The 15,409-nt window shown below is 42.0% G+C and overlaps 1 protein-coding gene across 7 annotated transcripts in view; it reads right to left on the bottom strand.

Moving 5' to 3' along the window:
* Exoc1 (exocyst complex component 1) overlaps positions 1 to 6,039 on the bottom strand; it is a 46,772-nt gene extending 40,733 nt beyond the window's left edge. For all 7 annotated transcript variants that reach the window (XM_028856330.2, XM_028856473.2, XM_028856551.2 and 4 more), the window contains exons 1-2: positions 5,893 to 6,039; positions 1,016 to 1,149 (exon numbers count right to left, since the gene is read on the bottom strand). In XM_028856330.2, coding sequence (XP_028712163.1) covers positions 1,016 to 1,139 — 124 coding nt within the window. In that variant the 5' untranslated portion in view covers positions 1,140 to 1,149; positions 5,893 to 6,039. The remainder of the gene's footprint in view (positions 1 to 1,015; positions 1,150 to 5,892) is intronic.
* Between the last annotated feature and the right edge of the window lie 9,370 nt (positions 6,040 to 15,409).

Genomic DNA, 15,409 nt, shown 5'->3' with positions numbered 1-15,409 from the left:
TATGTGGTAAACTTCATAAGTAAAGAAGATGGCTAATAAATTCATGAGAAGATGCTCAGCCTCATCGTTAATCAGGAAAGTGCATTTTGAAACCACAATGAGATACCATGTCACCCCTGCCACCCTGGCAACAATTAGTCTGTCAGAAGCAACTGCTGCTGAAGGCATAGAGAACTCAAGAGAACCGCACTGCTGTGGGAGTGAGAAGGAGAATCCCCTTTAAATAACTGTATATTAGAGCAGAATCCACATCTAAGTATCTGCTTTAAAACAGTTTTGGTGTGTATAGCAGGAGACAGGCACAAACACATGCACAGATGAGCTGTCTAAACAGCAAAGCCTAGAAACAGACCCCTGTGGACCCCTGGGAGGACACTCCCAGTGGAATACGACACAGCAGTGACTAGGAAGGGACTAGAGCCTTGTGAAAGAACAAAATCCAAACTTATGGCCAGGTGTGGTAGCAGAGTGCAGAGATAGGTGGATCTCTGTGAGTTCCAGGCCAGTCCAGTCTATGTAGCAAGCACAAGTCTGACAACCCAGTGAGACCCTGTCTCAAAAAGTAAAACAATAAAAAAACTCCTAAACAAAACAAAATTCTTATAAATGTACTGTTGAATGGGAGGGATCACAAAGAATTATAATTCAATTTATTAAAAGCTTAAAGACAAGCAGAACTAAATAGCATATAGTTTGAAATTCTACCTGGGGAACGTGGTAAGATTCGGGAGGCAGACACCTGTTCCTGGAGAGCAGACTGGGGTGAGGAGGATGATGGGACCCTTCAGAGATACACTAGGTGCCGACTGTCTCCCTGACTTGTCATCTACCTTAGATACAAGGTATAAATTCTTTCTTACACCCACTCGATAGTCAATAAACACAATGAAAAATTAATCTGTCAGTTCAATAATTTTCTCAAGTTATAGAAACAATGGATATATTTTTTAAAGGAAGGAATGTCCCTAAGGAATGAAGGAGTACCAACCACACATTTTTGCTTATACATGCCCACCTGTGGCACACAGGAAACAGTTCTTCTTCTTCTTGCCCGCTTTGCAGACATTCACGATGCTCAGCAGGCGCTCATCGTTTGGTGTGAAGATGTCTCTCTGTAACGCGTGCTTGATGGCTGTCATCTTTTCTCAGCTGCAGACAATTCAGAATCGAGGGATTGAGCTCATTATCAAAACCACTGCCCTCCCTCATAAACTGTTCCATTTCTGACTCAAATGATAAATTCTTCATTAATAAATAAATATGATATATTAATATATGTACATCATAAAAGCACGAGGCTACAAGTTTGGAAACGAAATCAGAAAAATCAGCATTGTCAAAGTCAAAAAATGTTTCCAAGTGTTCAACAACACACATATATACACAGACAGACAAATAACCCTAATACACACATGTCCATACACACACATACAACACAGTATTGGGCTGGGGCAATAGTTCTGTGGATAAAGTGCTCCCTCACAAACACGAGGACAACACAAATCCCATCTTGTCTGCTCTCTAGAGCTCACACAACAAGCAGTGCGTGCTGGGGCCTGCTGTTAGCCTAGTGCTGGGGAGACAGAGTCAAGCAGATCCCTGGGGTTCACTGACCAGACAGCCTCACCTATTGGTGAGGAACCATGTCTAAAAGAGGGGAGTGGCTGTGAATGGCGGAATGTTTTCCTTGAGGAAAACATGTGCAGCTGCCCTTTGGCTCTCATCTAGACTAAGACCAGAAACCAAACCATTCCGTACCATTGCGCACTCGGGAAACACAAATGAAATCCACAGTGAGATATCTACTACTTTCACTGTTAGGAAGCTGAAAATCACAAGGACACACAAACAACGGCAAGGGCTCCTTTCCCAATGGCTGGTGGGATTCTTCAGAAAACAGTGCAGCAGGGGCTTCAAAGTCATGCACGCAGCCACCATTATCATCCAGCACACAAATGCCAAGAGAAATGAAAAGACCTTCACAGACGAACTCACATGTGAGTGTTCACAGACACATGACAACCACCCTCAGTATATGCGGGGAGGCACCAGCTTCAGGGCCCTGTAGATACCCAAACCTACAGATGTCTAAAGCCTTGCATAGAATGCTATAGTTAATAAAATATAACCTACAAAACTGCATCATCTCTAGATTACTTTCAATCCCAAGTGTAGTGCAAATGCTATATAAACTTGTTATTCTGTATTGTTTAGAGAATATTAAAAAAAAAAAAAAAAAACTCTCCATACATGCTCAGTACAAAAACCATTTTTCCCCAAATGTCTTCAGTTGGTGGCTGGTTGAATGACTAGATTTGGAACCTGCAGACACAGAGAAGGTGAACTACATTTTGCAGTAGCCAAAAAGTAGGAACAACCCAAATGTTTATCAATGGACAGATAAGGAAAACGTGACACATTTAGGCTGTGAAAAATAATAAGAATGAAGTAATAAGAATAATAGGAATAAAGTAATAATAAGAATGAAGGCACAATAAATCATAAAATCACTGTGCTAAGCAAAAGAAACCATGTACAAAAGACCATACACGATAGGCCTACATTTATAACAAATACTTAGAATGGGAAAAAAATCATGAAGACAGAAAGATGAGCAGTTGTCAGGAGACAGGGAGAATGGAAACAGCTGCTGACAGGGAGAGGCAAGTGTTCTTCACTTAGTGCGATAGTGTAAAAACTTGTGAACACACTAAACGATGAAGGAACACTTCAAGTGGGGAAATCTTGTAAGTGAATTATATATCAAATCCTTGTAAAAGTAGCTTTCCATTTCCTTTCTTCTCATCCAGTTCAGTCTTTCTTCAAACACACTAAGCTAATTTTCAATTTTTCATGAGAATAATTTAAATGGTTTTCTCTCTATTTTTCAGTGCAAATGTGCCTATGGCATTAATTTCTTCTAATGTCATTTTGTTCAACGGTAAAGGAAGAAAACACGAGCTTTAATTAAGTACATTTTTATAGAACAATGACTTCTTCATAGAACTTCCACAAACTGCATCTCTTCTACATACTACTCTGTGAAGCTTCTCTCTGCATTCCAACTGCAAAACTTCTTTCTCGTATAACCCACACCTTCCGTTCCCATCCTTCATTCACCTCAGCTTGAGCCTTAGTCATGTCACTTCTTTCCCAAGCTAGCCTGGAGGTGGGTGGTCCTCGGATCCATCCCTTTGATGATTTTACCACGTGCAGACCAGATTGTCCTCACTTATCAATCTCCATAAACTGGGTTTCTTCTCTACTTCTCTAGGCCACTAGCCAGCAGAAAAAGCCATGGCCATCACATCACTGCCAATCTCTGAACCAAGTCCAAACTGGCTTTCAAGCCGCCCAGCAACTCTTTCCCACTACCTCTGATGACTCCTTCCCCAGGCCCCACACTCTAGTTACTAGTCTCCAATCCTCAACTCTAGTGCCAGTCTCCTCCCTCTGTGGAAATGGCCACCCATCCCACAGAGGACAAACCAGGAAGCACAATTCTCCCCAGTGCTCTCTTCTCCCTCTCTGCACACTCACCCAGCCTAACCTCCACTCTATTACAGTATCCACGTTACTAACCCCTCATCCTAGTTAGGGTGACTGTTGCTGTCACGAAACACCATGACCAAAGCAACTTGGGAAGGAAATGGTTATTCGGCTTACACTTCCACATCACAGTTCATCATTGAAGGAAGTCAGGACAGGAACTCAAACAGGGCAGGAACCTGGAGGCAGGAGCTGATGTAGAGCCATGGAGGGGTGCTGCTTACTGGTTTGCTCCTCATGGTTTGCTCAGTTTGCTTTCTTATAGAACCCAGGACCACTGGCTCAGGAATGGCACCAACCCCAATGGGCTGGGCCCTCCTCTATCAATCACTAATTAAGAAAATACCCGTACAGCCCAATCTTAATGGAGGCATTTTCTCAATGGAGGTTCCCTCCTTTCAGATGACTCTAGCTTATGTCAAAACTAGGCAGCACACCCCTTAGTATGTCCTAGGGCCTGGATGTGACATTACAGCTCTATTCCATCTTATCCCCAACACACTGCACACCGCCCAGTATACTGTCCGGCTTCTGGGCTTTTGTTCACTTTTTTCCTTTTTCTGAAATTCTTTTCACTGTATCAAATTCCAACTCTCCCCCAAAGATTCTGATAAGACATTTTCTCTTCTTTGAAGCCTTTTCTCCTAGGAAACTTCCTTTTCTACTGTTTGGTATTTCACCTCTCCTGACACAGTCCTTCCAAACTATTTTCTAGCTAGTGCACTCACCTCTACTAAAAGTAGTTCTCTGTTGGCAAGGACCTTATCTTATTCAGCTTTATATTCCTAGCAATTGACCAGAGGCACACAGTAGGTGCTTAGTAAACACTTCAGTGAAGTAATACTGCAGCACTCAATAACAGATCAGGGACAGTTCCCTCAAAGTTGCCTCTTTCCAACTTCCACATCAGTAAGCAAATACTCAGACTCAAAATTCGTCATAATTGACCACTTCCTCCATGTCAAAGTGAAATCTGTTGGCATATCCTGTGACTTCTCCATCTATATACATTTATTCTCAGCTTTGTTGCCAACACACTGACCAAAACTTACTACCTCTATGGAACAGCACCTGTTACTACTATTATTACTATTATTTTAGATTTCTACAATTCCGAAAAAGAAGCAAATACCTTTTAAAAAGTGCTCGTCACACCACACACCTGCTCAATATTAGCCTAACGTTCTCAAACCAAGCCTTTCATTCAAAGCACTTGTTCATTTTTGGCTCGAAATCTTGGCTTAAGCACTTTTCCCAAGCAGGATGATTTATCTTCTCCCTATCCAAATCTACATTTCTGGGTTTGCATGAAGATCTTAATCCACACTAATCTTTCACTTAAATGTCGACCGCACTTACTGCATTTACTAGACAAGTGCTTGCTATCTATATCACAGGTTTGTGGGTTAGGCACTTAAAAACAAAACAAAACTCTTGATGTAACCTGTTTTACCACAACAGTAAAAACTGGTCAAAAGAACAATTAATAACGGCCAATGCTCACCATACTAAAGACTCAGTGCATGGGAAACGGTCAAACCCGAGAGGGTTGGTCATAACTCATAAAGGGGTTAGACATAATTCAACAAATATTGCTATTTGCTAAGTGCCAGGCAGCACTCTGGGGTACAGGGGAGAATCTGACAGATATGAATGGGATGACGTAGCTACGTGACAGTCAGTCTTTGGGGCTAGTAATGAACTCTCCATTGTTTACAGAACGTTTCAGTTTGCCAGCAAGTAAGTTTATAGTGGCCTTTTACAGCTTTTTTTCCCCCAAGTCCCAAACCCATGTCCACACTCAGGGTTCTCTTTAGACCTTCGCCTTCTGACACCCCAAGCCTGCACGTCACAGATAGCTAACACCAGCGTTCATCATGGATCTTGTTCCCTTCAGCTCAGTCGGGACATCATTATACTAATGTGTCAGTGCAAATGCCTTCGTGGGGTTGGGCCCAGCGACTGCACAGACGGAGAGCTGCCATCCAGAAGAGAAAACTGCTCAGAGGCTGGGCGATGCACTTAAGGGATTTATATTGGGCCCCGTGGAAGCCATGTCACGTCCTTCTCTCCCAGGGCACGCTAATTTGGCAAAAAAGAAAAATATATATATAATAATCTGTCCCGGATGGGCGGAACCGTGGAGGGAGAGACCGAGCTGCCTCCCGGCGCCTGCTCCCGGCGCCCAGAACAACAAGGGATGCGGACGCGGCCGGAGATCCGCATCCCCGGAGGGGAGCAGGGTGGGCCGGGTCGGCTGGGAGCGGCGGACCCGGCGCCGACTGAACGGCGCCTCCATTAGGCCACCACCTCCAGGACCGCGGTCCCCGGCGGGAAGCTTACCGCGAGGCCCGGCCCGGCGGAGGCGGGCGCTCCGAGGCCGACACTGGAAAGGCACCGGCAGCGGCAGCCGATGTGGACCGCTGCTCATTGAGCGGGGAGAAGCGCCCAGGACCCGCCACTTCCCGTCTCCGGTCACGTGAGCGCTCCGCGCCGGAAGTTGACCTTGTGGAGACGGAAGTGGAGGCTGTGGCGGAGGCGGGGGGGAAAAAAGAGATCAGCCAATGGACGTGGAGGAGGCGGGACATCACGGGGGAGGGGGGGGGCGCACCGTGGGCGTGGAAAAAGGGCAGGGGCGGGGCCTGCAGGCGCCCAAGCCAGTGGTTCTCAACTCGTGGGTCGCGACCCCCTAAGAGTTCAAAAGACTCTTTCACGGGGTCGGCAGAGTTTTATATTATGAATCATAACAGAAAAAGTACAGTTATGAAGTAGTAACAAAAATGATTTTATAGTTGAGGGGTCACCACAACATGAGGAGCTGCATTAAAGGGTGGCAGTATTAGGAAGGTTGAGTGTAACCAGACTATAGTTGGGAACCACTGAAACAGGCCAACTGGAGGAGTTGATATGGTGGTATTTCCCTTTCTCTAGAAGTACCCATTCCGGTACTTGTGGCAATTCATTTGAGAGCTCATTAAATGTTTTCTCCTTTGTGTATGTAAAACGCTGTTTACTCTAGAATCTGGGGGTCAGAGTTTGGGAGCAAGCACTTCTGTGAGTTAAGTCAGAAGCTATGGAAGTGGAACTTAAACATCATTAGTACCCTTAATTTTTTTCTGACTTAATTTCCATAAAAACCTAATGAAAGGACCAAGCAGATGTCATAGTGGGCTGCTCAGTCTTCTCTCAGAGATCAGGCATCAATTTCAGTTTCCTGAGACTGAGCAAGCAGTTTCTGGGAGGGCCGTGAACAAAAGACAATCACTGATGCCCCTGCCAGCAGGCAGGGTCAGGGAGACAGGACCCACCAAGCCTGGGCCACTGAGCCAGCCCCCACAGTCAGTACGTGCTAGGCCAGCCAGCCAGCCTCTAGAGCAGCTCAAGGACAAAACCTGGGATTTGTCCAGGCCTGCCCAGAAATGGATAACTGTAACACCCAGCTAATCCTAGCCAATTAAAAGTTACACAATAAAAAGACTTTGCTTTTGCATTGGATTTGGTCTCCTGATGGTCTTGGGGGGACTTGCGGTACAACACCTAAGGTCTAGAACCATGGCACTTGTGAACTTCATATTCTAACTGGATTGTGCAGATCTGCTTCTTGGGTGCTTTTTAGAAACTGGATCCTCTCTGGCTCACATGGGATACTGAACCAGAATCTTCACTTTAAGATGATGCTTGCTTCAGTGTGAGACTGCTACATTGATTCATCGGAAAGCAGGCTGGGAGAGATTCCACTAGGATACAGTGGAAACTTGGTCAGTTTGTCACTTTGTATTTCATATAGAAATGAACCAGCTCACAAAGACAGCAGTTAACCTGGTGGGGGCGACCAACTCTGATTAGCAAAAGAATCTGGGATTCTGTTACACCGCATCAGAACGCAGGAGTCGGAAATTAAAACAACTAATCTGGGATTATCTCAGAGGCTCAGGGATTTGTCCTGTACCCAGGAAAAAAAGCTCACGAGGCAATTATAACAGCTGTGGCCCAGTTGGACAAGGAAAATAAAGTCTGACGCTGTATGCTACCTTACCCTAGACACAATCTAGAGCAGCTAGTGTGCTAGTCAGGGATGAGTAGTGTTAGAGGTGTTGATGAATACCAGTATGGTCTTAACAGAAGTGCACCAGTGAAAACTGAAGCTTATTTCACTAACCCCCTTTTTATTAATTTCTTGCCGATTTTGTGGCTGGTCATCACTTTGAAGAGATATGGATGAAGCCAGGATTTTGAACTGGAAGACAGGTGCTTCATTAGGCCACATCCCACGCAAGGATTGAGTGTCTGGAACTTTGATTCCAGGTAAAAAAGGCCATTCAAACATGAATCCTGTCCCTGAAGGAGTTCACAGGGAGGTAGGACTAGACAAGGTGACGTGAAAGAGGGAAAGCACAGTGTCTGCTAACATTTATCTGAAGATGGAATTTTTGAAAAATTAGGAGAAATAATAGACAGGGACCTGTTTGTTGTTGAGATTAACATCCCCTAGTCAAGGCTACTTGGGATGATTTTCACAGGATCTAGTACTATGTTTGGAACAAATGGTCTGGTATTAGGGCAGCTTGTATGACATCCCTTCTGGGCAACATAGGCAAGTGGTGAGTACTATAATTTTGTATTGAGTTCATTCCAATGTCCTTCCTTCTGGGAAACAGTCTAGTCACTCTTCTTCACTCTTCATGGAGTAAATTCATTCCGACATCCCTGCCTCCCCGATCCTTCTAAGTCTCAGCACCCATTCAGCTCTGTTCTAGCATCTTAATCTCGTGTGGCATAGGTCATCTTCAGGTCCAGGAAGCACAAAGGCTGGGTTAGAACTCACACCACCTGTCCTTGCCAAAACCACTGAACTACAAACCGGGGGCTGTCATCAACTTTCCTCTGTTCAGCCTTACAATTGTATTTATTCTTCGGATCTAAAGCTCTCTATATTTATTCTCACATACATTCCACTTGTTCCTAATGATGAATATTAGCCTTTTTTTTTTTATTTTGCAGTATCTTTTGATTTAGCATAGTTCAGTGATTCTCAACATCAGATGATTTTTTTTTTTTAACTCCCTGGGGAATATTTGACCGTATTTTGAGACATCTTTGGTTGTCATTACTGAAAGAGATCTGCTGACATCTAGTGGGTAGAAGGCAGAGTAGGTGTTAAACGATCTATAACACCAAGAACCGTCTATCCCGAAATGCCCCAGTTGTCCAAAGGGAGAAACCTTTGTCCTGGTTCTCTCTAAAGCAGCAATTTCAGTTTCTCACAGAGGCTGTGCTGGGGTAGCTTGGTTTTGAAGTCAAGGCAATGGGGAAGGGACATGAAAAAAATAAAGTTATATTATGAAGCAATTTTCTTTGCAACTTTTCCAGAAATGGGGAGACTGCTCTTCATTCTCAGGAGGAAAGAGATTGTTGTCATTGAGGGTTTAAAAAAAAGTCTGAGGGTTTAAGTGTGAAGTCTATACATTGTCTCCATTCTAGACTTCAAAGACCCATTCCTTTTCTATTAGGGCACTGGCCTTGACATAGATGATATTCCCAGGCTATGAATTTCGATTTTCTTGAGCTTCTGTTTCTTTTATGATTAAATACTGGGGTTGGGTTTTATCATAGCCTCAGAGTGCTTCCACTGGCCTAGAGGCCCTCTGGCCTTCATAGTGAGCTCTGATTATGTGATACTTTGGGAGAATCTTCGAGATATGTCTTACAATTCTATGCACATGAAAAAAGAGAAGTGTTCAGGCGTTGGCTTCCCCTGCCACTGCTCACCATTTCACCACCTATGACCACATGTGGCTGGAGGGCTGAGTTGTGCAGATATTCCAAGCCATGGTGGCCTTGTCTGCCATATGGCATGCCAGGGAGTGAGAGAGGCAAGCTGTTGTCATATCATCCCTGAGGAGTGATATGACATCATCTAGCTAGCTGATGCCTATAACCGGCCACTGCAGCAATCACCTAGACAAAAAGAACAGACCTAGCAAGGTGTTGGGGGCTACACAAGGAGACGGAACTGCTGGCCCCTCAGTTGTCTCTTTGAGGCAACAGTTTCTCCATGTTTTCACCTGCCCAAAACAGTCCTTACCTCCTCCTTCGTTCTCATCTTCTACATCTGGTGATTGCAGAAATCTTGTTCTACCTCCAGTGTGTATGCCAAATCTAACCACTCCTCAGTCTTTTCATGTCTACTCCTTCCTGGATTTCACTATGATCTGTCCCTCTTGAGTTATTGCATGTCCCTTTTCAGTCACATTTGGCTCAAACACAAGGTGTAGCGTTTGATCTAATCCACACATGGGGCATTTGGGAAGGATGCCACCGGCAAGCCCAGACTCGCCTCCTAGAAATGTAAGTAAGCCACGTAAATATGACTGAATCCATGGATTTACCACATTAACTTTTATGAAAGTCAGATTTCATGTTAAGTATGCTAAATGCTTTAAGCTTCTATTCCTATTTTATCCCAAGAGGTATTAAATTATGATTTGTTTGTATATTATTCAGCTGGAGAATGTGTTCTCACATAAACTCAGAAACCCATATTTAAACCATAAAAAGTACTTTTCTGGAAAGTGGCATTTAAATTACATAAAGATAGGACCGTTCTTAACTATCGACCAGTAGTGGACATAAAGTCGTAGAAACCCTATGGTTGGGGAACTCACACAGATGGTGGGTTTCATCCTTTACCGAGTCAGTGGACACCAGGGAAGTTACTCCACCCTTCTGGTCATCACTTTCCTCATCTGGAAATTTAAAACATCTCTCGGATGGAGAGTCACGTGTTATGTGTTTGTACGGCCTTAATATTCTTATCAATGTTAATTTTTAGAAGAACTTACAGCTTTTCTGTTATCTTGTTTTTTGGTTAAAGGTAGGAAAAAAATGAAAACATAATACATTGTTCATTTGCTGTGTTTTCTTTTTCTCAAACTTTTTATTGTGTTAAAATTTTCTGTGACATAAAATCTAACCATTTTAATCACTTTTTAAAATTGTTTTTGGAGACAGGGTCTCACTGTGAAGCCCTGGCTGGCCTGGAACTCACAGAGATTCCCCCTGCCACTGCCTCCAGAGTCCTGGGATTAAAGACATACATAACAACACTCAGGAGGCTGAGGCAGGTATATCTCTGTGAGTTCAAGGCCAGGCCGAGATAAAGTGTGAGACCCTATCTCAAGAAAAAAAGTACAATGCTATAATTGATAACATATATAAATCCATTTCAGATCCATCACCCATTTCAGAACTGTTCTTATGTTGCAAAACCGAAACTCTGCATTCAAGAGACAATAAATTTCCCTTATCCTCCTTACCCCAAACTGACAGCCCCATTTTACACAGCCATGTTCCCTCCCCTTCTCCCTGTTCTCTATTTGCATATATGATATTTCCTTTCAATAGGATTTTTGGGGTAGAGAGTTTTTATAAATATTGTTGTAAGATAAATATTTATTATGCAGCCCTATAATATGTGGGAAGTAATGGTGTTGATTAATAATCTACTGGACCAAATTTTGCCAAGAAAGCAAAGATGTTCACTCACAGTCCTGGTTTGATCCCTGGTAGGTGGAATATACTTTCTCATTTCAGACTTTGGCTTTGACTTGCTTGTTTTGACCAATGGTATTGCTAGTGGACCTGACATGAGCATAAGTTTGGAATGTACTTGAAAAATAGGCTTGTCCTTTATGTCTTTGGACACATGTAAGTCTCTGGATCTTATAATACTAGCGATCCATTTGTCATCATTATGATATTTAGATATTGATGAATAGAGAAAAGTGTAAGGATGTGTTGTATTTCTCTTTTCTTCTAGGAGCTGTACTGCAGAGAAGGGAACATCTTCAGGAAAGAAAATCCCAAATAATAAGTGAAGGAGGTGTGACAGAGCCAGAAAACAAAGCTGAGGATCACTTGAAATCTCTCTCTTATAAAGAGATCTAGAGGGCTGGGGAACAGCTGGAAGAAAGAAATATTGCATTAGCCTAGAATAACCGTAGCGCTGGATGATGAGGAAGTGCTCTGAAAACCCATACCCAGATGTCCAAATATTAGTAGGAATTAACGTTGTAGTGTGATTTTGGATTCATTCAAGGAGTGTGGTAGACAAATCATACACCAAATGATAATGTCAGTAAGAACCAAGGATAAGAGAGAAAATATAATCACCACGTAAAAATCAAAGAAGTGGAGACCTCATACTTCTAAATTTTACTTGTAAATATTAATATAAATTCACTAACATGATTTTCTGTTTTCAAAAGCAGCCATGCATTTCCTAGTTCTGTTATCTTTAAGCAAAGCATGTGTGATAAGCATCCTCACCTGCTAGGTGGTCACGAGTTTCTTCAAGAGGACCCCATGCAGGAAGTAGTGTCTATAGTTCACCCCACATGGTAAGACGCATGCTCAACATTATCAGTTGACCTGCTTGCTTAAAGGTACCAACAAACAGCTCTAGGGGCTGTGTGCTTATTTTTAAAAAGGTTCTTATACTTCTATTGTGTTTCTATCTTAGTTACTGTTCTCTGCTGTGAAGGGACACTATGACCAAGGCAATTTAAAAGAAAGCATTTAATTTGGGGTTTAATATCAAAGAGTTAGTCCATATTGGATCAATAGCTGAGAGCAAACAATTGATCTGTAAGATGGAGGCAGAGAGAGAGAGAGAGAGAGAGAGAGAGGAGGGAGGGGGAGAGGGGGGAGAGGGAGAGAGAGGTGGGGGAGAGGGAGAGAGAGGTGGGGGAGATATTGGGTCTCTAGTGTGCTTTTGAAACCTCAAAGCCTACTGCAGGGACACACCTCCTCCAACAAGCCCTCACCTCCATCAATAAGGCCCCACCTCCTAATCTTTCCCAAACAGTTCTACATACTGGGGATGAAGAATTCAAACACATGAGCCTAAGGGGACCATTCTCGTTCAAACTACCACAGTCTCTGAGTATGGCTTTAGGTTTGCTGAATTCTGACAAATGTACATAGGTGTAACTACTGTCACAATTAAGATATTTCTGAGTATTCAAACAATGGTCAGATTACATGCAAAAATGGAACTCTGACTTACAACCTGCAGCAAGCAGCCCAGGACCCAACATGCTATGTACAGTAATGAGTCCATGAAGTTACCACAAGTATAGCATGTAGTCCAGACATCTAGCCAAAAACCCCCAGAGCAATTGGCTCCAAGTAGCTAGGACTTAATAGTTAATGGCTTCTCTATTTATTGACTCTTCCTTAAATCTTAGGGCCAAACTGAAGAACCCAAATATGTATTCCTAATTTTCTGTCCCCACCCCCAATCAGTATACCTACCTCTACCCCCAGTTAGGGTATCTACCCATACCCCCAATCAGGGTGTGCTGAAGCCTTCCCCATTTTCTGTGCACTCTAATTTTATACTCAATAATTTATTCTATTAATCTTCCAATATTGGATACTTGAGCTCATCTAAACATTTTGCAAACACATGCCTGCTCACATGTCATTTTGTAGCTACTCCAATATATCTTTGAAATCACCACATTTAAGAGTTACACACACACACACACACACACACACACACACACACAAATTTGAAAAAGAATGTCAACTTTCTCTCTCATGAAGTAATAAACACAAGGACTTATTTATTTTCCATTTCGATGAAATACTATCAATATTTTGGCTTTTCCCTATAAGACAAGAAATGAGCTCATCCCACAGATAAAATGCCAGTTTCTTTTCAAGCTTTCCAGTGTCATTTGCAATTCCTACCCTGTGAACTGTCTGCCCATATATTTTTCAATTGGCTGCTAGCCTTGTCTAAACTCGTCAACTTTAGGAACATATGCAGGCTTTGATACAAGTTGTAATTTTTCCCAGTTTGCAATTTCTTTTTGGCTTTGTCTGTAGTTTTTATATGTATTTTATATAGTTAATATTATTTACTCTGTTCCTGGATTTTGAGTGATGGTAAGGAAAATTTCCTTCTTTTTAGTTTGTAAAGAGTTTACGTATTTTCCTTCTAGTAGATGAAAGGAGATCCTTTTTTCCTTTTATATGCTAATTATTGTACAGTTCATTTACCATATCACCTACCTATTTAAAGTATGTAGTATATGCTGTTTATTTATCACATTATTTTTAATTATGTTCAATATATAACATCATATTGACTGTTTTAACCGTATTCGATGTACAAGAAGGTAGGATTAGTTACATTCATCACGTTGCACGATTTCCATTTCTAAAATTTTTCATCACAGAAACTGTGTAACAATTAAGAAATACCTTCATTCCTCTCTCCTCCAGTCTCTTAGCTTTCCTCTATTCTGCCTCTGAATTTATCTACTCCAAATATTTCATAAAGGCAAATCATGCAATAATTGTCCTTTCGTTTGTGGGTTATTTAACTTAGCATAACATTTAGCATGCTTTGAAACTTGTATCTCTTTAAAGGCTGAATAATATTCCATTACTTGGCTATACCAATTACTTGGTATATGTCAATTCATTCATCTTTTGATGGACGCATGATGTTTTCTTCTTTTGGTATTATGAAGAATGCTGCAAACACAACATAATTGTGTGTACATTGGTATACAACTATTTATTCAAGGCACTGTTTTGAATTTGCTTGGGTCTGCACCTCTGAAGGAAATACTGAGTCATTTGGTAGCTTCTTAGGAATTGCCTGTACGGAATGAGCCATCCTGAATTGTACATTCTATGACTACTTTTGAATAGCACTTCTCAATTTCCCTTTGCTTCCCAGAAAGTTAAAATAAACAAATTATTGGAGTAACTGAACCCAGAATGACGAGGCCATCAGTACCAGTACTTTAAGGGACGCTTTGGTACTAGTGTGATCGAGCAAGGTCATTCCAGCTTAATTTGATTCACTTTGTCCCCACCCAAATTGCAAGGATCTGAAGGTACCCTGACCAACAGGACCTACATTTCTCTCAGTAAGTCCCCTTTTTGTTTGTTTGTTTGTTTTGTTTTTCGAGACAGGGTTTCTCTCTGTAGTTTTGCGCCTTTCCTGGAACTAACTTGGTAGCCCAGGCTGGCCTCGAACTCACAGAGATCCTCCTGGCTCTGCCTCCCAAGTGCTGGGATTAAAGGTGTGCGCCACCACTGCCCAGCCTTGTTTTCATTTTCTTGATAATGTCCTTTGGTTCAAAGAGATCTATCTTTACATGAAGTCTGGTTTACTTATTTTTTCTTTTGACATTATTAGAATCCTGTATCAATCCCAAAGTCCTCAAGATTTACCCGTATATTTCATTCTAATAATTTATGAGTTTAGTTACTATGTTTAGGTTAATGAGTCACTTAAATTTTTATAGCTGGTGTAAGGCATGTGTCTAATTCAATTCTTTTGGGTGGCTATCCAGTTATCCAAGCCTCATCAGTTGAAGAGATTATTCCTTCTCCCTTGGATGAACTTGGTAGCTTTGTGTTCTGACTAGCCTTATGCTCATACCAGGCTGTTTTAATTATAATAGTTTTGTAGTGAGTTTCACAAACAGAAAGCATACATCCTCCAACTTTGTACTTATTTTTCAAGGTTTTGTTTGCTTGTTTTTGCTTACCAGGAGCCTTTGGCAGTTCTGTAGTAATTTTGAAGATTGGCCTTTCCATTTCTACAATACAGGCCATCGGAATTTTTAGAGGAATTATCTTGGATATGAAGAATGTTTTGAACAGTACTGATATCTTCAAAAGAAGATAAAATCTTATTTATGAACCCAGGATCTATTTAAAAATTTTTTTCTTGAGTCTAACTGAGCCCAAACCATGCAACACTTCCAAAGTTACCACGGAACACACTGGACCCAAAGTGTCCCAACTGTTGAACAATTGCACCAAAACACAC

The sequence above is a fragment of the Peromyscus leucopus genome, chromosome 10 (genome assembly GCF_004664715.2).
Source record: "Peromyscus leucopus breed LL Stock chromosome 10, UCI_PerLeu_2.1, whole genome shotgun sequence".
Classification (NCBI taxonomy): domain Eukaryota; kingdom Metazoa; phylum Chordata; class Mammalia; order Rodentia; family Cricetidae; genus Peromyscus; species Peromyscus leucopus.
The sequence above is the reverse complement of the archived record's forward strand: the minus strand, read 5'-3'. Positions and strand labels throughout refer to the sequence as shown.